The sequence below is a fragment of the Daucus carota genome, chromosome 7 (assembly GCF_001625215.2).
Source record: "Daucus carota subsp. sativus chromosome 7, DH1 v3.0, whole genome shotgun sequence".
In the NCBI taxonomy this organism is placed as follows: Eukaryota; Viridiplantae; Streptophyta; class Magnoliopsida; order Apiales; family Apiaceae; genus Daucus; species Daucus carota.
Window position 1 is genome coordinate 4,153,986 of NC_030387.2, and position 25,280 is coordinate 4,179,265.

The 25,280-nt window shown below is 34.8% G+C and overlaps 4 protein-coding genes across 7 annotated transcripts; 2 read left to right on the top strand and 2 right to left on the bottom strand.

Moving 5' to 3' along the window:
• Window positions 1-979: 979 nt before the first annotated feature.
• Window positions 980-8,475, bottom strand: LOC108196541 (uncharacterized). The gene is made up of 11 exons (XM_017363862.2): window positions 8,074-8,475; window positions 7,918-7,989; window positions 7,563-7,727; window positions 4,006-4,112; window positions 3,246-3,334; window positions 3,048-3,151; window positions 2,884-2,968; window positions 2,705-2,780; window positions 2,496-2,610; window positions 1,809-2,340; window positions 980-1,283 (listed from the first exon to the last, which is right to left on the bottom strand). The coding sequence occupies exons 1-11, from the start codon at window positions 8,324-8,326 to the stop codon at window positions 1,190-1,192; spliced, it is 1,692 nt and encodes a 563-aa protein (XP_017219351.1). The 5' UTR covers window positions 8,327-8,475; the 3' UTR covers window positions 980-1,189.
• LOC108196542 (uncharacterized) lies at window positions 5,720-7,357 on the top strand. Of its 2 annotated transcripts, XM_064081619.1 has the most exons (3): window positions 5,720-6,398; window positions 6,486-6,604; window positions 6,730-7,357. In XM_064081619.1, exons 1-3 carry the CDS (start codon window positions 5,750-5,752, stop codon window positions 7,195-7,197), a joined length of 1,236 nt encoding a protein of 411 aa, XP_063937689.1. In that variant the 5' UTR covers window positions 5,720-5,749; the 3' UTR covers window positions 7,198-7,357. The 2 variants fall into 2 exon arrangements, with proteins under 2 accessions (XP_063937689.1, XP_063937688.1); XM_064081618.1 differs by having other exon boundaries at window positions 5,720-6,604.
• A 3,641-nt stretch (window positions 8,476-12,116) lies between the features above and the next one.
• Window positions 12,117-13,620, top strand: LOC108195681 (clavaminate synthase-like protein At3g21360). Its single transcript, XM_017362659.2, has 3 exons — window positions 12,117-12,551; window positions 12,637-12,890; window positions 12,974-13,620. The coding sequence occupies exons 1-3, from the start codon at window positions 12,186-12,188 to the stop codon at window positions 13,317-13,319; spliced, it is 966 nt and encodes a 321-aa protein (XP_017218148.1). The 5' UTR covers window positions 12,117-12,185; the 3' UTR covers window positions 13,320-13,620.
• Window positions 13,621-13,653: 33 nt separating this feature from the next.
• Window positions 13,654-21,218, bottom strand: LOC108196578 (protein decapping 5). Of its 3 annotated transcripts, none has more exons than XM_017363918.2 (8): window positions 20,743-21,218; window positions 19,481-19,581; window positions 18,004-18,087; window positions 16,948-17,901; window positions 15,337-15,405; window positions 14,505-14,705; window positions 14,211-14,321; window positions 13,654-14,140 (listed from the first exon to the last, which is right to left on the bottom strand). In XM_017363918.2, the coding sequence occupies exons 1-8, from the start codon at window positions 20,885-20,887 to the stop codon at window positions 13,997-13,999; spliced, it is 1,809 nt and encodes a 602-aa protein (XP_017219407.1). In that variant the 5' UTR covers window positions 20,888-21,218; the 3' UTR covers window positions 13,654-13,996. The 3 variants fall into 3 exon arrangements, with proteins under 3 accessions (XP_017219407.1, XP_063937387.1, XP_063937388.1); XM_064081317.1 differs by having other exon boundaries at window positions 13,729-14,140; window positions 15,337-15,375; window positions 20,743-21,162; XM_064081318.1 differs by lacking the exon at window positions 15,337-15,405 and having other exon boundaries at window positions 13,729-14,140; window positions 20,743-21,162.
• Between the last annotated feature and the right edge of the window lie 4,062 nt (window positions 21,219-25,280).

A 25,280-nucleotide genomic window follows, 5' to 3' on the forward strand; every position in this document is an offset into this window, starting at 1 on the left:
AACATCAAAGAACAAACATACTGCTAACAAATGTAACATACAAGCAATACAGTTTTAAATTTAAAGTAACAAACACCGTAAATATCCAAGCTCATAGGTCTCAGTCTCTCAATTAATGACAAGAGAAAAGGATTTGAAAAATCTGGGTGTGATAAAAACATCGTTTTGAACAAAGGGTAAGCAAAGAAACATCATATTGTTGTTGCTGTAGGTGCAAACAAGCTATATAAAGTCAAAGTATATATGAACAAGAAGACATGAAGTGAGTGTACCTTGCAAGAACCGGAGAAGGGAACTGAAGGGGTGTTGAGATTAGAAGTACATTGAGTTTGTGGTAAGAAAAAGTGTCTGAAAGTCGCAGATTCTGGTTAACAATAATTAAAAAAAGTTGAATGATTTTGGCGGGAATGAGGAACAATGGGGGGATTTGGAGGGAACGAGGTACAAAACCAAAGTAATTTGACTATAAGACTTCTGGGTTTAATAAACAAATCTAATCCACTGCTAATGTTGAATTCATCTGATTCATATTGTTATCCAATGAGTGTCTGATTCATATCGGGTGTTTGATTCATATTCGATTATCCAACGAGTGTCTGATTCATGTCGGGTTATCCGGGTGTTTGATTCATATTCGATTCTCCAACGAGTGTCTGATTCATGTCGGGTTATCCAACCAATTCATGTCGGATTCATACCGGGTTACCCAATTGGATCTGATTTTCCCTCCCATTGATGGGAGTGATATATTTGTTCACACAGATTTAACTTAATTCAGATAAAAAAAAATTATGTATATTATATAAACTACAGCTGATGTTGGAGGGAGATGTATATAATAAGACATTTATTTTCCAAAGGCTTTTAATTACAATACAATGACAAGGAGGAGAAATAATACCGGAACATTTAGACAATTTGCAATACAGTCAGCTAGTATGTCCAAATGAAACTAAGCATACCAAAAGACAAAACAGGATGGAGTAATGTAGCTTCATACCTTCGTTATAACTTACATTATTTATCACTGTATAATTTTGAAAATTAGGGAGTCTAGTTTCAATGATTCATTTAACAAAAAGAATAACAGGATACAATATTGGTGTGCGCTAATGCCTGGTCCAACAAAATGCATTTAAGAAAGTGCTCTCGAACTAACTATTAAGAATTTATTTATTAAGCAATTTCTTTAAGGCTGTTGACTCCATCTCCACCTCTTTGCTGCCTCCTCCAACACCTTAGCACGCGCTTGACTTTTCCTCGCTTCATCTTCAATCCAAGACCTGCAACATAGATAACATCAGCATTCAGCAATATATATAATTATATATACTCTCAAAATATCATTAATTTCTCTGACAACTCAAATGGAACTGTTACAAAAGTTTCACATCCAGATTACTAGAATAAGAGAGCAAACCTACTTGCTACTTATTAGCGATATGTATGGTTTTCTGGAAGGGAGTGGTTTTTAATCTTACTATAGTCTAGATTATAAACCAATTCCAAAATCCATGTATAAAACAGATAAATCTGCATTAGGGCTGAGAGATTGCTTATCTCAGTATTAATCAGTCTTATCTCTCTATTAATCAGTTTGTCTGCAACAAAAGAATCTACAGACGGAAATGTTCAAATTTCTTTACAGAATCTACGGAACCAAATAAATAAGATGCGACTCACTCAGCTTTTAACTTTTATACTTTTTAATGCATAAAGATATCGAGTATTCTAGACATGACAGTTTTTAATGCATAAGCTTCTTCACTAAAATATGTAAGAAATACTAGTAAATATTTAAAGCTTACCTAAGTATCCGGACAGCTTCTATTTCTGCCTCTAGTATTGATTTCTGTTCAAGCAGCCCGTCATACTTCGCCTGTAAATCCCCACGCATATTCTGAACGCTCTGCTGCTCATCAATATATTTAGCCCTCTCTATTTCAAGCCTCTCATACATGTCGTCAATCTCTTCTTTTAAACTAGAAAGCAGCTGCTTCTGACAGTCGATGGCTGCTTTCTCTTTCATATACTCAGTTATAATATTCTCTTGAACAGTCTTCTCCTGATCAAGATCCTGCACTGCCACAACATAACTCCTCTCAACCTCAACACCACGATGCTTTTCTTCTTCGAATTTTTTATCCCAGTACCTTTGTATGTCTCCTCTTTCTTGAAGCTCAGACCTTATCTCAACCATTGCCATTTGCTGCGTAGAGAACTCAGCTTCTAGTCTCAATAGCTCAGAGTGGATTGCTCCCTCCATTCTTCCACTCGTCAGTGCTACTGCGGCTTGTGCTGTTGTGCAAGGCTTATTGGGTTGGAATCGCTTGGCCTGTCCTGTATTGTTCAATATGTCATCAACTTTCAGATGACCCACAGTTTAGACTTTATGTTACTGAGCTTTACATAGCTCTAATTTACTAATATGAGAGAGAGAGAGAGAGAGAGAGAGAGAGAGAGAGAGAGAGAGAGAGAGAGAGAGAGAGAGAGACCAAAAACTGTTCTGTATATGCTCTTGTCACCAGCAAGCAAGTCCTTGAAAAGTACAACTATTGCATCTGAATTGATCTCCCTTACATCCATATAACCCAAGCTGTTCCTTGATATCTGGACTGTACATTAGTCAGCTTTTAACAGAAAAGCATAACTAATTGTGTGACTACGTAGATGCATGCCCACAAAGTCTATTCATTTTTCCTACCTCTTCACTTAATCCTGGCATGACTTCATAATCTAGCTTGGCTTTCCAACTTATGAGATCCTGGCGAGATATAAATCTACAGAAGAATTAAGTTTTTTAATGTGAAGACTAAAGCCGAAGTCATCGAGAAGGTAAAAGACGGTATATAGCTACCTAAACACAAATATTATCTGCATTACCTATCAGGGAAAAATTTTACACCTTTTTGCCAACTGGAATCATCCACAGACAGCTTACTTAAAACAATGCCAGCCTCAGCAAGAGCTGAAAAGTCCAAGAACTTGTTATACACTTCATCACTTCTCATATCAAATTTAATAGCTAAAGGCAGTTTACCCCTTACATTGTATGTACAGAAAATCAGGGTCTTCAACACTCACGTCGTCAAATGCAGAGATTGTAGATCCGGAAAGTGCAATAGATGGAACAACCTTATGCTTATTTTTCCTACAACCCATACACCAAATCTCTGGTAAATGTGAGACAATTGATTATAATATTAATAGATTAAAAATTGGATTCCATGCAAGTCATTTACTACCTCTCCAGTAGCAAGTTTGTCCGTGCTAACCATCGTCCATATTCCCTCCTCGTGCACAATTCATCGGCCTTGACAAAATCTTCAACAATCTGTGTACCTTAATTGAAGATGTATTAACAATGCTTAGAGATAAACCTACTGGTCAAATTGATTTTAGGCTTTTAGCACACCGTTTGTTATGGACTATGATTAATAAAATACTCGATGATTGGTTGGTCCTTTAGAAGTAAAATGTTTGTGACTTAATTGTATAGGAAATATACAACTACTTAGTAAAAAAGATTATGACACATGCTGGATCTGAATTCGTAAGAGGGCCCCATAAGTCCATAACCAAACATCAATCAACAAATAATCATGTTTTTTGCCAGGATGGTAATCCACTTATAATACTCATTTTACTAAATTTTGTCCCCATAATAATTTCATGAACATATTTAATTACTTTCTACATCATTTGGGGGGTTACCATATACCACCGTCTCACTAGTTCCATAATCCTAAAGAAAGGAAGTACAAAATTTAAGGATTTCTAAGTCCATAGAATAGTTTAAGAGTGAAATATGATGTAAATTAGAGTAGATTAACTGCTAGTCTGGGATCAAACTTTAATAAAACAAGCACGGCCAATGTGCATTGTATACAGAACATGAACATCACATCAATATCTAAAAAGAAACAAAAGCTATTATTAATCTACAACAAGGTGCATACACGTTTGTGCCTTTAAATGAATAAACACAAAAAAATCAAAACATACCTTCAGTTTCTTTAACATAGATAGAGCTTCCTGTTGTATTGAATCCACCGCAACAGGAACTGTGATTCGACCAACATATCCTTCTTCCCTTTTATCATGACTTGTTACTGTAATGTAAAAGAAAACAGGAATGATTTTAGAACAGGAGCATGTACCAAGAGTCAAAGATGTACATTACCAAATTGCTGAGCCTGCTCATATTCAAATTCTAAATAATTTATCTAGTGAATGTTTACAGAAATCTGCCGAGGGTAATGGCAACTGAAAACCAGAGTGATACAAACAGACAAAAAGTTCATACACACACACTCCGTATGGAGTTTCAAACAGTTTATTTTAGGCTTTGGTTGTAATCAGCCCAACATGAGGTTTAGAATCAAAACCTAGCAGCCTATATGTAGCTAGTTCCAGAGATGTCAAGATGACGGTTTTCTCCCTGATTCCAGATTGTTCATGCATGAAAACTGTGGAACTAAAGAATCATGGGGGTATACTGAGTCATACATGATGAAGATGCAGCTTCATAACAACTTATCTAACCGCCATGAAAGAAGAGCTATGTAGTGCCATATCTTTATCATCTAAAACAATATATCAGCTAAATATGCAGAATGTTGACACTTGACAGGGGAGGGGCCCTAATTAACAAAATGATAAAGTACTATTAAATAAATCTGATCATCAATGTTCCTGCAGTGAAGTCATGATCTGCTAACATAATTGACTGATTAATAAAGGGACACATCAAAAAACCTTCAGCACCAACCATGCTTATTGAGTCGACGACTAGTCGACGACTAGTCGTCGACTAGTCGGCGAGTCGGTGTTTTGTATTACACGTTGGGCGACTGAGAAGAAAAAGTCGATCGTGGGTCAAACCCGACCCGACCCGGTACTGACCCGGCCCAATAAGAGTTAACCCGACCCATTTTTAACCTACTTACCTTGAGTTTTGAAGCACGCCTCCTCTTGTTTCCTGTTGTTTGAAAAAATCAGCTGCTAATTATCTGGGAGCTCATCAGCGAGGCTGCGAATCCGGTAAGCCATATCTCTCTCCTCTCTCTCTTCTCTCTCTCTCTCCTCTCCTCTCCTCTCCTCTCCTCTCTCCTCGTCTCTCCTCGTCTTCTCCTCCCTCTTTTCTGTCTGTTTTAATTTTTAGTATTCACGTTGTATATACACACGCGACCGTGTGTATATAACGTGTGCAGTACAGTTGTACTGTACAAGTAGTACATGTGTTTTTATTTTATATTTTATTTTACAAAATTAATTCTGTTTTCTTGATTTTATTTTATCTTTTATTTTACAAAATTAATTCTAAATTCTGTTTTTATTTAAAAACTTTTATTTAAAACGTTTTAATATTTTTTTTTAATTCCTTTTTTTTCGTGAAAAAGGTATATATTTTTTATCCAGTTTTATTAATTACTATTATATCAAAAAAAACGTTTTAATAATTATTTTTTATTTAATATTAATTAATTTTTATTCATATTTTTTTCATCTTTAATTTGAAAAATTAAATTCTAATTTTATTATACTTATAACATTTTATTTATTTCGTAAATCCAGTTTTAATTATTTTTTTTAATTATTTTTTTAATTATTTTTAATTATTTTTTATTCATATTTAATGAAAAAAATTTATCGCTTTTTTTTTTATTCTGATCTTTTGTACATGATCATGAAGCTTGCCCCTTTAATATTAACCTTTATCTATAGACATGGGCGTGTTCTTCAAGCAATGAGGGAGCACACTAATGGGATGGATTTAGTGAGAACTGGAGCTACAAGGTTTGCCACTGCTTTTCTTACATTACAACGCTTGCACAAGCTTAGGCCGGCCTTGCGCAAATTGTTTGGGTCAGAATATTGGATTGTGTCAAAGCTATCAAAAACAGAAAATGGGAAGAGAGTTTATGAGATTGTATTCTCAATAGCCTTTTGGGAAGGTTTAGAGGATTGCTTGAATGCATCACAACCACTTCTTCAAGTTTTGCGAATTGCTGATGGTGATGAAAGGCCTGCTCTCGCAGAGGTTGCAGCTGCTATGGATTATGCAAGAGTCCAATTTACAAAGGCATTTGTTGGTCCAAAAACACAACTTCGAAACAAAGTATTGAAAATTATTGATGACCGTTGGAATACACAAATGGGGAAACCTTTGTATGGGGCGGCCTTGTTTCTTAATCCCGGGAAGTACTTTGACATAGTTGAAAGGAATCCTTCATGTGCCTCCCGGATAAGAGAAGACTTTAATGATGTACTTGAGAAGATGGTTAAGGATCGGACTACAAGGAACCTTATAAGTAACTCCGCGGATGACTACAAAAATACAAGAGGAGGATTCGCTAGAGAGATGGCAATTGAGCACCGAAAGGAAAAAAGTCCTCGTAAGCTCACTTGTGTTAGTCTTACTTCCGTATTAGCTATTTATATATTCTTATTACTTATTAGTATTATTTTTATTTTTATATTAGTTGATTGGTGGGATGCTTATGGAGGTCGTGCAATTGAGCTTCAATCATTTGCAAAGCGTATTGTTGGTTTATGTTGTTCATCTTCCGGTTGTGAACGGAATTGGAGTACATTTGAATTCGTACGTGCCTACACTTTTATTATTATTATTATTATTATTATTATTATTATTATTATTATTATTATTATTATTATTATTATTATTCTTATTGTCATCTAATTAATTTTTATATTTGATTAATTTAGATACATACAAAGAAGAGGAATAGGTTGGAACATCAACGTTTAAATGATTTGGTGTATGTTCAATACAACCGGAAGATTGATTCCCGATTCAAAAAGATGCGTGAACTTGGAGAAAAATATAATCCACTAATATTTGAAGACTTGGAGTGGACTAATGATTGGATGAATGATATTGAGGATAGGTTTTGGAGTGCGGTGGATATAGCTTCGGGTGCCTCACAAGGACTTGAGGGACGCACTTTACCAAGAAAAGCTAAAGGTGGTTCAACTAGTGATATGCGTACCTACACTCGACGTGGCACTAGTTCGACACTACATGATGATGATGATGATGATGATGATGGATGGGGGGAAGATGAAGACCATACTCCTATTGATGATATGGAAGTGGAAGATGACTATGGTGTTCCTCCCGATCCATCCTTGAAGAATACTCAAGAGGGAGATGAAGATTTCATGCTTGATTAGTTTATTTCACTCATCTATTATGTTTTTATTTGCTTAGGGATGCTTAACTTTTGGTATTTGAACTTATTGTCTCTTTCCTATTTCAAATATTGAATGATGTGTTTTTATCTATATTATATAATCTTTACTATATATATATATATATATATATATTTATTTATTTATTTATGTATATCACGACTTGTCGACTTATTTCGACTAGTCGGGCGACTTGTCGACTAGTCGATTCCAAGGTGTCCGGGCGCCGAGGCTCGACTTGTCGACTTAATAAGCATGGCACCAACCTGGCAACCTCCTAGGTACATTATCAGCTTACTTTACAAAAATTGGGATTAAAATTTAATCAAATTGACATTTGAGTGTACCTGAAGGCACAGCTTCATCAACTATATCAGACGAACTCTCTGAGCTTGCTTGTGTTACCACATCCACAGATGATGCATCAACTGCTTTACTATCACTGTCAATACTTTCATCGTTTTCAGACGACAGAATAACACCACGCAAAGCTTGACTTCTGAATTGGAACCCTGCATAAATAGTACACTACATTTCAATCGTTGATAGCAAATCACATAACTGCAAACCAGTCATTACATATATACATAACCTTCAAGCACTCTCAAGTCGAATCAACCCCAACAAATTCATTAACACTCAAAACCCTATTCAAGCAATGAAAACTGAGCACAAGAAATATCCAAAAATCAAACATCTGACCTTTTCGAGATAACGAGAAAACAAGCAGCAAAGCCAAAATGGAGGCCCCAACACTCACCAACACAAATGTACCTACAAAACACAAACATTACAATCAAAACCACTCAAATTGCATCAACACTAAACAATTCTTGAAATTCTAAACAAAATTCCCACCTTTATTTTTCTTGTTTTGAACTGGGTTTTCACTGACAGCCCACCCATTATACTCATCTTTATGATCTGGGTCATTTGACACCCAAGAAACCTCAAGATTTTGCAATTGAGAGGCAAATAAATTAGGGTTTCTGGGTCTAAAGCAAGTAATGAGAGATGGGTATGGAGAATTGAACCCAAATCTTTGATTTAAAAACGGGGTTTTGCTGGGTATGAAAAGAGGGGAAGATTGTAATATTAAACAAGATCTCATTTTGTAAGTATATATAATTAGAGACGCAGATTTTTGTGATTGGAATTAGGGTTTTAAGGGGAACATAGGGACATTGATTTTGGGGTTCTGAGAGCTAGTTCAGTTTTTTAGAGAAATGTGTTCGGTTGTTTTGCTGTTCTTTTTCGTTCTTTTTGCTGTTGAGTGTGTAATATTTATTTATTATTTTTTTCCTAATTTCAGCCAGTATAATATGGAGATTTTTCAATTTTCTATTTTGAAGAAATAACATTGTAGATTTGCTAAAATGCACAAGTTATTTATGCAATTCTTAGAATTTGAAGATTATATAAAACGTAGTACATAAAAAACACATTTTAGTATTAGAACAATACTATTTTGACATAAAAATATTAATACTGAAAATATGAAAAATATGTGAAATTTTTGTTTTTATAAATTATTTATATTCAAATTATTGTTTGCGTGTATTGAATTTATGTAATTATATATTATTGATATATATTTGCCAACAAGGTCGTAGAATATTGAGCAAGCAAATTTTTTTATCGTGAAAATAATTTTAGATCGTGTGATAATTTACATTGACAATAATAAGTTGTTCATAATGATATTGGCGGTTCAACAGCAAAACTTCTGCACCAAATGACACAGCCAGATGCTGAAGATATACATCCTGCGGTTGATTTTAAAATAAATGCTTCTTATTTAAAGTTACAAAAGTAAAATAGATATTAAAAACAAGTTAAGACTTATAACTTATAAGTGATTAAAGTGTAAGTAAAAAAAATAGAATTTAGAAGCATGTTAGAGACTTATAAGTGGTTAAATTGTTTGGAAAAAAGGTAGAAATCATGAAACAAAAGTTGGTATTCTCATATTGTTATAAGTGTTTTTTGACTTTTTACGCAAACACAAAAAAAAGTGCTTATAACTTATAAAATCAGAAGACAATTGTTTAAACCCCGGCCAAACACCCCCATCATAATGTATTCACACTTTCAAATTCAGCAGTTAAAGCGCTATGTAGTCTATTTGCATAGAAATCCTTTGGTTTGTCTGAGGATTGTGCTTTGGTGAGGCTGCAACTAATGTAACACAGATAAGCAGTCAAGCAAAGGAAAGAAAGTGCAAAAACATCTAACAACCATCAACCATGGACTCTGTAACTTTCTTCAGTGCGCATCCTTTTCTTTGCAAGAACTATAACTTCTCCGAAAGTCTTGCATTTAGACCTTGGAAAGACACCAAGGTAAATTCTTTGTTGCCAAGGAAAGAATATTGATAATCACTGCAGCAAGTAGTTGAATACTTATTATCATGATCGTCCTTTGGCTTTGGCCTAGCGGATACCTCTTTTTTTTTTAATAGTAAAAGTTAAAGGCACCAGATCGAGGAATACATAAGCATACAATTTGTGCAGTTGATCAGTTGAAATAAAATACATGATGTTTTTTATGGGATTTGGCAATTGAAATATAAGAAAGCGGTCTGTGATGTCTTCTGCTTAGTGCCTACAACCTGTAACTTACAGGCGCAAACTATTTTGCCTCTCCATCATTACTGACTCCTGCTGAATTTTAGTATAGAAGGCAGGTCTACGATTATGAGATAAGACAGATCGGATCCTTTGCTGAGCCGTGTCGAAACTTGGGAATATATTTAGACCTGAAGGCTGCGGACAATTCCACTGATTTCTTCTATTTCTAGTACCTGGTAAACCATCAATGGACTTATAAAAAGCTTTGGGGAAAGCAAAAACAAAAAGGACCTGCATGAAACTAATATTCCATTTATTGATATTTTGCTCCAAGATGAGGAATTTATAAAACATCTACAAAGGATGAGAATAAAGGCAAAAGATGAGATAGCAATTAAGCACTTGTCATAAATTAAGACACAAGATGAGAGTTCATTATGCTGAAGATGAGAAAATTGCCAAGGGCATAAGCCGGTTATCCTTAAGAGGAGGGGCTATGTCGGAGACCCCTGGCCTTGAAGTGTGAACCACAAATAAGGACAAAAATTGCATCTAAAAGAGCACCAGGTCCACCACAAAGGATTAAGGAGTAGAGACCATAGTGAAGACAAGACTTTAAATTTGGCCATGGTTTGTTTTTCAATCTGCATCCAGTTTTCAAGATTATACGTTTTACTTTTCCTAAGTGATTACACTCATTCTCACCTCAATGCTGCAGAATGTCCGAGGACAATTGATCAATACACCACACTTAAGAATAAATCAAGGAACTTAGCAAGAAGAAGGGATGAACCAAGCAACTATAAGGAACCGGTACCTTAAGTTACGCCAACAAAAGAATATCAAAGCCATAATCTAAACCAAAATAATAGTTTAACTACCTCTGTGTACTTGTTATCAATGACTGGAATCATGTAGTCAGTGGTTGTACTTCAAAAGCTTAAGTGTTATAATCTATCCGACAGCAGAGACCAAATTCATACTATCTTGATATTTTAAGCTTAATTTCAGAGGAATAAAAATACACAGACTTTCTGTTTCCTTTATTCTTCCATAACTACAATTCTACGTGGAAAGTTAAAATCCTTAACCTCATACAAGGCTAACTAAAAAATGACCAAACCAAATCCATTTTTCTGGCCATCACATATTCCAGCACCTGTTAATTTCTCAGGTGGCATTCATCCTTCGACCAAGTGATAGTATGACTCAACTTAAACGCTAACTCAACGATCACGAAAAATTGCTAAAAGCCTGTTACAGATACAGAACAGCCACAATGTCTCTAAAAGTCTAGTAGTTACAATTCAACATTAAAACTGATTAGCACATAACAACTGAGAAACAGATTATAATTTTTTACTGAAGAATCATATGTGAAGCTGCATGCGACTATCCAGACAGATATATGAAATGCAGATCTCAGCCGACTAATTATTCACTAAAGTTATGTCTGACACATCAGTACCCAAAGTTAAGTTATTAGCTATTTTTTATTTTCTTCTTGTTAAACAGTTTAGAGCTAATTTGGTTTCAGTTTCTACTTACAATAATCACATGAAAGTTGTTTAGATATAATCGACGATAGTAAAAGGGAATCTCTCCGTATGAAATCTTGTTTTTTATCCTAAACGATACAATTGTCACAGAATGAGTTATATATGATACTCTGTTGTCTTCAAGTTGAGTGTATTTATGTGTACATTGTTACCCTAGAGATAAGTTCATTTGGCTTATATTGAGATGGAATTTTGTAGACAACTGCATTAGAATTTTCATCTGGCAAATCAAAGTTAACACATATTTTGTTACTAACCAATAAAAATGCTCTGTCATAGCCAGGGAGTTCGAAAATTTAGATGAAATCAAGATTCTGTGCCTGATTCACTACCTAAATGTAACTGCAACAGGACAAGAGTTTAACTTACTATAGACACCAAACATATATGCTTTGGCCTGCTGTCCCCATGTTTACTTCATATTTTTAGGTCTCTATCAGTTATTTTCTGCAGAAAAAAACAAAGGTCTTTATTTATGAAGGATATAACTAAATTAATGTGCCTGTTCTTGACTCTTTAGCTGAGGCATTTTGATTCGGAACGTACAGGTAAGAAGACAAGGCACTATGATTATACCGCCTTAACAAAGTCATATGCAACATACCAACAAGCATTTCTCAGATGACCATTTGTCGTTGATTCCTCTGTAACATCATAGAATAATATGTTTTCATGTAATTACAAATATTTTTGTATCTAAGTGAAGTTAGCTATCGTTTTATGATACCAAATCCTGCTTGTTCCTACGTATATAAAAACCCGATCATGGCTATCTTTCGTATACAATTATAAACCACAGGTAGACAAGTCGCAGAATATCTCTTGATCAAGAATTTGAGATATGGAGTACACTTGCAAAGATTTCAAGGTCGGGAAATGTGAAGGCGAGAAGATGGTGGATGGTGAGACATTGCCATTAGTACTACAACCGTCGGACCTTAACAAGAAAGACATGAAGACACTTCTTCTGTCCCTGGAAAACAACAAGGAGTGGTTTGAGAAGATGCTCATTAAGAATAGTGCTGTTCTCATCCGAGGATTTGACGTTGAAAATGCTGTGGAGTTCAACGACATTGTTGAAACATTTGGCTGGGAAGACATTAGGTACGTTGGACCGGCCCCCAGAACTCATATTCATAAGAGAATTTGGACTGCAAATGAAGGACCCCTTTCTGAGTTTATCTACTATCACCATGAAATGGTTCTGGTAAGTTCTCATGATCATTTACTTTATTCTTCGATCAAGTCAAACATAACCTTCAATCTTAGTCTGGGACAATCGTTGTTTGCAGATCAAGGAATATCCGAAGAAATTGATGTTGTTCTGTGAGATACCACCCCAAGAAGGTGGAGAGACACCGTTTGTTCCTAGCTTTCGAGTAGCAGAGCGTATGCTAGAAGAGTTTCCTGAGGTTGTCGAAGAAATGGAGAAAAAGGGATTGAGGTACACTTTCACAGCTCTCAGCAGCGATAATACAGGTTCGATGAGAGGTAGAGGTTGGGAGGATGCTTTTGCAACAAATGACCGTGCTATAGCCGAGGAAAGGTATATATTACACATACAATAGACTTGTAAACGCAAAAAAGAAAATGTAGTTGCTTCTTATTCGGTCTGCGTTTCTTGGACAGGGCCAAGGCACTAGGAATGGACATGGAATGGCTTCCAAATGGAGGAGTGAAGACGATACTGTGTCCGCATCGTCCAACACAAGTTTTTGAGGGAAGAAAAGGGAGAAGAATGTGGTTCAATACTATAGTGGGTATGCACGGGAAGGAACTGAGCTCTGCAACCATGGCTGATGGAAGTGAGATCCCCGAGCATGTGGTGAAGAGATGTGGAGAAATCATTGAAGAAGAGAGTATACAGTTCAAGTGGCAGAAGGGTGATGTGCTCTTCCTCGACAACTTGGCTACGCTCCATGGGCGAAGGCCTTCGTCTGCTCCAAGAAGAGTCTTAGTTGCGACTTGCAAGTGATCAACTCATCTCAAACATATCAGGCTGGGAATTCAATAAACTGTTTGCCTTGTCGAGTCCGACGACATTGTCTGTACTTGACCTTATACTACATATATAGTTTCTGTTGCTGCTGCTACTAGAATAAATGGGAACATTTACCTTCTGTTTCATTACACACAAGGGGGCGAACAGAAAGAGGAATAGGGACAATAGTCACCATATGTGTTGTTGTTGAACTGTTTCCTCAATATTTATGATGTTAACCACCATCCAGTGTAACAAGAGTTTGATCTATATAATTGTCTATTAACTTGTATAATGGAGTTTGCCACCTGTGTAAAAGCTCAAGAAATGGAACAAATTGAATCATTCCAGGAGGAATATATTAGCATGATATGCAGAAATGCAGATAGGAAACACGGGCACAGAGTTTAAACAATACACTTGAAATTTACATCGAACATTCAAGATGTAAGACCTTCTGGTTTAAGGTTAGTCCTATTGCTTAAGACCTACTATGCTGCGGAGCTTTATAACAGTCACTTCCAACAGAGATATCACAATATCATACAAGATATTTTTGAAATGGACAGAGAACTGCAAAAGTACATGAAGGCTAAATGATTATGCTGGGAGTCCAAAGGAGCTCAACGCTATTCTAGAAATCTAGAAATCAATAGACATGTTTTTAGTTATCACTGACTCGACATATTCTGACCACGTCCCCTCCCAGCATTGCCGCCGTTTCTTCCATAATAACCTCCTCGCGAACGGCCACCTCGATTGGGACCCCGCCCACCACGCCAGCCACGGTACCTTGAAGAATATTCTCCAAATGTCTGCACCCATAAAAAAAGGTATGAATTAAACGAACGCACAAAAGTTAATGTGCTAACCAGGAAATCATACCTCAGTGTCCAACTTGATCTGTTCAGAGAACCTAGTACGGCCATTGTTTGATTGATTATCAAGAGCTTTGCAAGAGAGGGTGTCAAAAAAATCGTCCTTGTTATAAACAGGCTGAAAAATGAAGGCAGATTGGTGTCAGAAGTTGAGAGTACCAAATAATTATTTTAAACAGGGATAAAAAATTAAATAAATGATATCTTTATCTTAACACGAACTACAATTTAGAGAATCAGAATTACGAAAAGAACATATTAATAAGGGAAAGAGGACACGAATGAGATATATTTATTCTACCTTCACATCTGACTTGGGTAATTCAGTATCATCTTCATCTTTAAAGTGACTTTCCTCCCCAGCATTTCCATCCCCTTCTTTTTCCGTCAAATTGGATTTGCTGCTTTCACCAAGATGACCCCATACTTCATCCTTGTTAAATTTTTCATTCATCGCCATGAAGTCAAATTCCTCATTAAATTTCATCACCGGCCTTGAAACCTGCACGTCCAGGTGTTGGATATATATTACATATATAATAGACACCGACAGAAATATATAGGATACATTCTATTCACTGCATCGAGTCAACTAAGCATGCAATGACAAATTAACTGACTGCTTTTTGACAAGACCCTAAACTGGGAAAATGGATATAATAAACAGGAGATCAATTCAATAAAGTAAAAGTATTTGCAAATTTGTTTATAATAGTAACTTACAGAAGGACACAGTTCAACACAAGATACATAAGAGGCACTAACAAGGGACTGACAACAAACAATCAACTGGAAAAAGCAAATATGTTTTTTAGTCCTACCCATTAGATCTGGAAAGTTTGCCCTTCATCTTTTTGCTTGCTTTTACTAAGAATACATTTCTGGGTTTTTTCCCCCAAACTCTCAGGGATTTATAAAACTAACTCTTCTTGAACAATTGATGCACACTCAGCTCAAGTCAACTAGGAAATCTTAGTGCCATAATAAATTAATCCAATAAAATAAATGTCTTGACAAGAGTACAAGCAATTTTGCAAATTTTACAAGGACCTGGGTATTTGAAACAAAGGCACTACTCTTAGATCGTCAATATAGGTACAATCAAATATATATACAAATGAAATTCAACATACCCTCGTTCCTCTTCCTCTTTCACGCCCTCTGTAGTTGGTCTGACGATTTTGATAAGTAGCTCCATTAGGCTAAAACATCATAAATCTTATCACATTTCACATTATAATATGAAATTGAATGATCATGCAAGTCATGTATGTAAGAAAAACAGTAAAATTGATAATTTTTTGAAAAGAATCAAAACAGCACAAGAGTGTACTACTGCAGGACAGCGCATTCAGAAAAAATGAGGGGCAAAACTTTTTAATAATGGAGAAGGTAAAGAGATCATATTCAATGCAAAGTTTTTAGGAGATACATTAATGATTATGATGCCCACAAAAGAAGCTCTAAATATAAGAGCACAACAGTTAGGAAATCGTGATTTTACCAAACTGAACAACCTCGCAAGTACAACAAAATGTTCAGGAATCACCAGCACAAATCAATTATTTCTCAAAATATTATTCTTTACCTGGTAACTATGTTTAATATGTTTGATATGAAATTGATGACCAGTCTTATCTTGTCAAGATATTTACTTGATAAGGAAATCTGCTCATAATTATTCGGGACACCTCAATATGTAACTTATACGTACAAAGTACAACCTAATCTGAGAAATACATTTTAACAACTTTTAGCTTATGTGGCTAATCAATTCTTTTAGAAATTTAAAGATGGAGCTAGGCTGTTGAGGGGAAAGAAATGTTCTCTTAGAGTTTTTAATCATTTGACCCCTCCATCCCACCAAAATACTTGTCCGCTTGACTTTTGCAGACAGATTTAGAAAAATGGTTATCATAGCTTTTCCACTAACTTTACTCATTCAAGCTAGTAATATGAATATTGGATTTGTGTAGCAACATGTGTGAACGACGAAACAAAGAGACCATTCAATGTACTCTAGATATGGAAATAATCTATTAAAACTTATTTTATTAAATAAATAACTTAGAAGTGTAGAGCGAAACCTAGCCATATTTTTAGTACTAATCAAATAAAATTAAAATTTATTCAGAAAGAACTAAAATTTTAATGGGACAGGAAGAGGAATGGAAACCTTATGTATCCACTATCGTGTTATTTTCCCAAAATATTTTACTAAATCTTTCATACAAAGAGGGTATACTGTGTACATAAAGCTACTAAGCTAGCGTAGAACTTGCTCCCGGGTTTTTTGGTCTGGTTGTGCAGCAATATAAAGCATAAAATGACAAGCATTATTAATAAAGAAAACCTTCAAAGGCATAACAAATTCATTCAGCACTGTAAAGTTGGAGGTCCTTCATATATTGACTCTATGTTGGCGAAAGCCAAACTACATCAAAATGATGGCTTGTACAGGAAATTGGCAGAATTTTTTATTAAAAAACTATTTTGCATACCATCAGACCTTTCTAAATAATGATTTTATTTTGTGCCAAAGCCATCCTCTAATGAACATTATTTTTCTAATTAGCCCCTGCCAAAGATTTACACTCCACCTTCAATTTTAAAACCTTTGATATAAGACATTTTCTTAATAATAATGCAAATAAGTGAAGCTAGGAACCCATATATGTGACATTGACAAAAATAACACAAGATCACATCAAATTTGTTAAAATAATAATGAAGTGATTGAACACCTTTTGGGTAGTGCGATGGGGTTGCGGTAATGGCAAAAGCGGTGGCTGAGCTTCATTTGAAGCTGGAACCGGTAACTCTAAGGATGCTCGAGGTGATGGTTGAACCACTTCAACATCTTTATGAGCTACTTGAGACGAATGAGATGAAGGGACTGGGTTATGAGCAGTTTGCAAAAACTGAGATGAAGAGACGCCAGTTCCGCTGTGGTGCAACAATTGTCCCGGGGTTACGAGTGACGGCTTTTCTGTTTGAACTGAACTGGCAGATATTCCAATAGATGCCATGGGCTGAGAAATTGTTTGATATGGCAACTCTGGACTTTCTATAGGCTTGTCAGAGATCGGAGGTGCAACAGCACTCGAATCTAATTTCAAAGAAGTTAATGGAGGTGCTGACGGCAAGCTGTCACTTACTGACCCTAATGGAATTGCAGCGCCAGGGACCTTATTTTGCATAAAGCTGGGTAGGGGTTCGGATGATAAATTCAAGGGTGGAAAAGGAGATAAGCCAGAAGGTAAAGATGCAGAGTTCAAATTTAGCAAACTATTGCTGGCAGGAAGTAAAGTCGAAGGATACTCTGGCAAGGTTAAACCTCCAGCTGGCATAGAAGGGTTGAAACCAGTGAACTGCATCGGCTGCTGCATTGAAGGAGGCACAGAAAGCCCAGGTGGTGGTCGGAGCAAAGATTGTTGGTGCATTTGGGGAAGCCCGTTTGGTGGGGCATAATATCCTGGCCAATACATTGGCATTGCAAGTCCACCACCAGTTGAACTCGGAAGAGGGGGTGAATTTCCCCAGGGCATATTCCCTCCTGGTTGGTATAGAGGCAGATTACCTTGGTAATTTGGGCCAGGCTGTCCTGTTTGGAGTGTGTGCGAACCAGGATCTGTTAAAGACATGGTACTAGCAGGTGGCAAGTTTGAAGATGTCGGCAACTGGTGCGGATAGTGAGACTGCGTAGAGAGGAAATGATAAAATATACTTCAGTGACATCTGCAACAATTTGAGTTGTATACATATGCATATAATTTTATTATTTAGGTCTAAAGTGATACCTGAATTATTGCAGGGTCGCCGTTTATGGGAGGTACAGTTTGAATAGGTTGCTGAACAGGTGGAGATGATTTAACCTGTAAATCCTGCAAAACAAACAGAAAAATTTACACATGTTACACATAAGAACCAACAGGCACACAGTATGTAGAGAAGTGAAAACATTATTTGCCACGGAAGATACAAGACTGAATGAATGATATGTCATTCAAAAGGAAAGAGATAAGTGAAATTATAAAACAAAAGATAATACCTTATATGCTAATTTAATAATACAGCTCACCATTATTTGGACCATTACAGAAAGGATGGGGAACGTGAAACTGCCCAGTGCAATATTAGATACTGGATTCACAGTCAGCGAAATCCTAAGTCTAGAAAAGGTATCCGCACATGTTTACAATGTATGCTAACCCTCCAAACATTAAAAAAAAGGTATACCGTAGATGCTAGGGGTGTACACGGTTCGGGTTGGGCGGGTTAAAGAAATTTAACGACCCAACCCAATTAAATCGGGTTTTCAAATTCTCAACCCAAACCATAAAAATTAAATTCATAACCCAAACCAATTTGTATTACTTCGGTTCGGATTGGTTCGGATCGGTTTGATCGGGTTATGATATATAAAATAATTTCTTTTCCATAAATTAACACCCAAATTTCGACACATCAAAAGATAAAATTTTAACTGAATGTATTACAACAAGCAAGTGAAATAAGTGAAATACCTAGTATATACAAAATGAGTTAAGCACTATAACATCTTAAAAAACATGCACTACTGACCAAAACAATTAAAGCTCGATACCAAGTTAAACTGGATACCAGAAGCTTCAGAATTACAGTAATAAATTTAAAAATTAAGTTGAACAGAAACAATTAGTAAAGCACAACAAATCAATAATTAGCAAAGCACAACAAATCAACAATTAGTTAAATCGACTAGGCTAACATATTATGGGTTACTGGGGTGGGGTGAATAATTTTTACGTGTAATTTAATATTTTTTAATCGGGTTGGGTTGGATCGGTTAAAAAAAACCGAAACCCATGTCCAACCCAATTAAATCGGGTTACTCATTTTTTAATCCAATTATCAATCGGGCCAAAAAAGTTCGGATTGGTTCGGGTGAAATATGGTCGGTTTGGGTTGGTTCGGTCGGTTTCGCCGACCCGTGTACACCCCTAGTAGATGCCTATACACTTTTTTCCTCTCAATAAATTTTGGGTACTGATGGATACACGAGAAGGTTTCCCCCAGCTCCCTGAAAATGAACTACCTTTTTTTTTTGTGCTTTTGAATTCAATGACAGTTGTATGTTACGCTTATCATCTTATTTTGCAACATTATGTTTAGCCTAAAAAATACTAAAGATGTATGACATATAAACAAATTTTTATGTAATTCCAAATTTCAAAGAGTAAAAACAGCAAGTACAAGTATTCATCATTCAAGGTACATTAATTAGCTGTATAGTACCTTGATATCACTCCCACGAAACAAAATGTATTCATAAACTTTATCACTAGGCATCACTTGTGGGCCATCTTTTTTACGCCCTTCTGTTCCAAATGATCTTACTGCAATTCATGAATGAGAATTAGTTAGCCTGGTCTATATATTCACCATTGACAATTCAACATATCAAAATAAATATGTAGATACTTCAGTATATAGCCATAGGAAAACAGACTGCATTAAACAGTAATCTACAAATAATATTAGCAGATAGCTTATAAAAATAGGACTAGCCTTCTATATTTCCCGTTTACGTATTGAGGTGCTTATTTACATCCTTTTAGCTTTAAAATGTTTCAATAAATAACTACCGCTTACCCGACATTTATTAAAAATCATTTCTCAACTTGACCTAAACAATGCTACTATTTCAAGCTATTTCCAAGATTAATCCACCTCCCAAAACACGAAACCGAGTAACCATAAATCCCATTGCCGAGAACAGCAACCAAACAAGAAATCATGAACTCGTACTTGATTAAATCCTTTCATGAACCTAATAACTATTCCGAATTACCCAATAAATTTTTTTGTCCATTTCTCAAACTTACAATGATACTATTTCAAGCTCATTCCAATATAAATTACTTCCAAAACACGAAACCTAGTAACAGCCAATCACATATTTAATTAAATCCTTTCATGAACCTAATAAATATTCCGAATTACCAAATAATAATTTTTGACCATTTCTCAAGCTTACAATGATACTATGTCAAGCTCATTCCAATATAAATTACTTCCAAAACACGAAACCTAGTAACAGCCAATCACATTACCAAGATCAGCAAACAAAACATAACCTAAATTTTTTATCCCCAATCACCCAACATTAATATTAAATAGTTTCCCCAACTAATTCAATATTGATACTATTTCAAGAAAACACACACACATTACATAAACCAAGTCCTTAATCAAGTCAATACAGGAACCCAATAACTAATCCCAATCACCCCTCATCAATTCTTATCCATTTCTCAGATTTAACCTACCGCCACAAAATTAATCACTTCCACCACACGAAACCAAATAACCATCAATCACATTACCACAAACCCACTAACAATTTCAATTATCCCTCCAACTAAACTCAAAATTATCACTAATTTAAGAAATTGCACACACATACATACATACACACATAAAAAACAGCATCAAATAAAAGCATATTAAGCCATAAAACCGCAACCGAAACCCGAAAAAAGGAAAGAAATGACTACCATTTCGCAACCCAATACTGGACTCATCAGTGTTGATGTTATAGAGAATGCCCTCATATCTAATTTCACTTTTGGAAGTCAAGCTAATCAAGCTGCCCACATACGAATCGGCCGCCGAATTGGATCGGGAACTCTCCGCCGCCATTGTTACCGGCCAAATCAGAAGAGCCAGCAACGCCTGAGTGTGTGTATAGGCGCTTGTGAGTGTCTATGTATGGAGATTTTGGTGAATTGATTAGTTTGATAGTAGTAGTAGTGGTAGGGGTGGCAGTTTCGGGTAACAAATTTGGTGGGAGTTTCGGGTAGCCTGAGTGTGGGTGTTTGTAGGGTTTCAATTTGGGGTTTTTTTCCTGAATTGGTGTGTTTTTAGGGATTTTTATGGTGGGAGTTTGGGTTTTTGGTCTTTTTGGGCAACAAATTGTTTGAGTGACAATGCAAATCATTCATGTATGTTCAAGCACAATTAACTCTTCTAAGTTCTATCCGTCAAAAAAAATTAATTCATGAAATAGGTTAATTTTTGGAAAAAAATATGTATTATATTTGGGAATTTTTGATTATTATACATTAAAAAGTAGATTTTTGCAGATTTTTTAAAAAATGAAAATTACAAATATACTTTTTAAATTTTAAAAATTATAAATATACTACCTTCTTGTGAGGTGATTATTTTTGGTGGTTGTGCGACAAAACAATTAGACAACTTTCAATTTGTTCAAGTATTTTTCATCTGCATCTCTTCAACGCGCAGTAAAAACTCGCCAAATTTACAATCAAATTTACAACTCATTACACAGGTATAACAATTGTCAACTCGATTTAAGATCTGTTTGTTTTGTGTGATTAGGTATCGTTGCAGCTTGTTTTTCTTTTGCTTTAGATTAAAACAGAGATCTGGATCAAAGTTGTTCATAACTTGAGCTTCATGTTATATTTAAATCGATTTCAGTGTATTTTCTTTATAATTGAACTATAAATCATGTATTCATAGTCGCTTTTCAATTTAAATTAGTTTTGATTAGCGGATCTTTTCATCTCCTGTTTAGAATTGGTTGAGGTGATAGTTTTTTACATATCGAAGAATCTTCTGAATGATTTTGTGGTGATTCCATTCCATGTATTTGCACTAGTTTCATTTGAGTTTAATTTTAGTTGCATTTATTGAACCTTACATGTCCTGCTAGAGCTCGTAGAAGTAAAAGTTTTTTGCATATCGGAGAAACTTCATTTGATTTTAATTTAGTTGCATTTCATTCAACCTACAAGTCCTGCCAGAGCTTTTAGAAGTGACAATCTTTTACATTTTGGAGAAACTACTAGATCATTTTGGGTGATTAGAATCTATGTATTCATACTGGTTTCATTTGAGTTTAATATAATTGCATTTCATTTAACCTTACAAATCTTTTTTTTTGTAAGGTATATATACACGTAGATGAATTGTATCGAAATACAATAAACCGCATCAAGGATTTTTTTCTTTCAAAAAAGTTTATCATCTAACCGAAAGTCATGCAAGTATAACTCCGGACGCTTAGACAATAAAGCTTAAATGAATAAGAAAAGAAAACCCATAAATCCCGTAACTTCCAGAGTATCCTGAAAAAAAACAAATCAAACAAAACATAAATCAACATACAAGATCACACACATATAAATTTAATTAAAGTAAAATAGAAAATCTAATAAAAAGCAAAACAAAAAATATATATATATTAAAAATAGATAGAAAATAAAATAATATAGAAATATTAATTAATTTCTAACCAAAGGAAAATCCTTTGGTTAGACACATAAAAGTTAATATTTTTTTGGCACAATAAAAATTAAAATTTAAGTGAGGAGTAAAGGATAATATATAATTAAATATAATGATCATCAAAATGGTCAATAAGCCATAAAAGTGGCATCCATAATTGGAACAAAAAGCCATAAAAGGCACGATAAAGCCATTAAAGGCACGATAAAGTTATCATTAATGACACCCATAAATGGTTTTTAGATTTTGAATCTTTAAAAATTAATAAAAGTAATCAATTTCCAAATTAGGATGGTAATTGATTATAACTTAAGAAAAGTTGACCAATTTTCCATAAAATATAGACAACACATTTAAGGAGCATTAAAACACATTTAAGACATATAAATCAAAAACCAATTTCAAATTTAAATTTATCAATTTATCAATTTAAGATAATTCATTTGTATAATAACGGTCAATTAATTATTCAAATTAAAGCACAATGTACTCAAATTATAACATAAAAATTCAAATTAATGCATGTAGTGAAAAGTCAAATTCCAAAGATAAACAAATTTAAAAGGAGTCAACTAGCCATTAAAAAATAACTAATTTTAAGATATGCAATTACTACTATTAAAACCAAATAATATCCAAAATTACAAAGGTAAAACTAGAATCACGCAATAAAATTAGTCAGTCAGGCTAATCTGATATTGCAACACGCACTAATTAAGTCACCAGTGCACCAGCTCCACCGTCACCATCCAAGAACCGCAAAACAATCATCATGAACACTAGCAAAAAACTAAAAATCGAACATGAAGATACATAACACCAAACGTAACTGATCCTATATATAATATAAGATCGATAACATCTATCCAATCTTTTCAAATTCGGACAAAATAGATTAAAAAAAAAATCACAGTAAAAGAACCCATACAATAATAAATTTAAGCACACAATTATACCTAATCATGAAATATGAACCACCTCACAATAATATATACAGTAAAACAAAAACCAATCACATAATCATAATCATGTAGGTTTATGTTTTGAAAAGATCACACCTATTTTTTTAAAGTATTTCCACAGATCTCCAAGGCAAGTTGCTGAGAAAGGAGGTGTTGACACCGTAGATGGCGTTGCGACTACAGGAAGGGGCTTGGGTGAAGGGGAAGTTCTTAATGCTCCTTAGCAACCGTAGAGAGATCTTTTTTCACCCAACACTTTTAACTTTGCAGATGTAGTTGATAACATATTCTTCAACAAAAATATGATCACATGGCAGGTGTATGGCACTGAAAAGCACTAAAAAGAGAAAGTCACCCACACTGAAAACCACTGACAAGACGTTATTAGCTATAGCTCGTAGAGGTTACAGTTTTTTACATTTTGGAGAAACTACTGGACATTTTAGGGTGATTGGAATCCATGTTCTTGCACTGGTTTTATTTAATTTTAATTTAGTTGCATTTTATTTAACCTTACATGTCCTGCTAGAGCTCGTAGAGGTGACAGTTTTTTACATTTTCGAGAAATTACTAGATCATTTTGGGGTGATTGAAATCCATGTATTTGAAGTGGTTTCATTTGAGTTTAATTTAGTTGCACTTAATCGATCCTTACAATCCATGCTAGAGTTAGATTAGGTGAGAACTTACTATAATTTGGAGAAACTTGTTATTTTACACTGACTATAAGAAAGATTGTAGAATGGGGGTTGAATACAATCTTTTACAAAATTAAAAGATTCAAGAACAATTAACACTTTATAATAACAGAAAAGATAAACACCAAATATTAAAAATATGGGTGGATTAAATGATCCACCCGTGAGATTTTATATTGAAGAATCTGTGGATTGATTACAATTCTCACAGCTGCAGGTTCAACACTTGAACTGTTTCTAACACTCAGATTTTCTCACAAGTAATTTGAACAAGTTCAACTGATGCTACTAACTTGGTTATATACTCCAAGTTTACAAAGCTTAACTAGAATACAAGATTTGCACTCTACCCTAAACTAAGCTGCACATCTTTGTCTTATGCATGCCTTCTGTGATGTCTTCATCTTTGATAATCTTCTTGATTTGATCCAGATTGCATTGCATGAGATAAGGATGTTTCTTTATTGTCCTAAACAGGCTTCCATGTCTATTTTATTGTAATTCGATCCATGTGACTTGTCAGAATTAAGCTCTAGTCATTTTCAGTGGCTGTTTGCTTCATCCATCGAACGAATTACAAACTTCATCGATCGAGCACTGTTCCAGTCTCATCAGTTGAAAACTTCAGCTTCATCAGTTGAACACTTTGTCTTCATCAGTTGAATGCTTGGTCTTCATCAGTTGAAACATTGTGCATTCTTCATCAGTTGAATTGTTACAACTCATCAGTTGAATATCATTCACTTAGACAAAATTACATGGCATTGGATATTTACAATTAGCCATCCTATTCTATCCATCCGTTGATATTCCAAAGATAAGTAATATAACAATTACAACTGAATTTTGACAAAGATTCTAATTAAAACATATTACAAGATGTTTATGCTATCATCAAACTTATTGATTCCTAACAATCTCCCCCAATTTATGACTGGAGAAGATGCAGACATAAATTCTACACTTGATGATAACAAAACACAAATAAAAAAAGTGCAAAATTTAAATACAAGGGACAGAAAATTTACAGATTATTTTGCTCCTCTAGACTGAGCAGTTCACTTATTCCTAGAAGATCTTCTTCTGGACTTAAGCTTTTCTTCATGAATTTCAATTTGT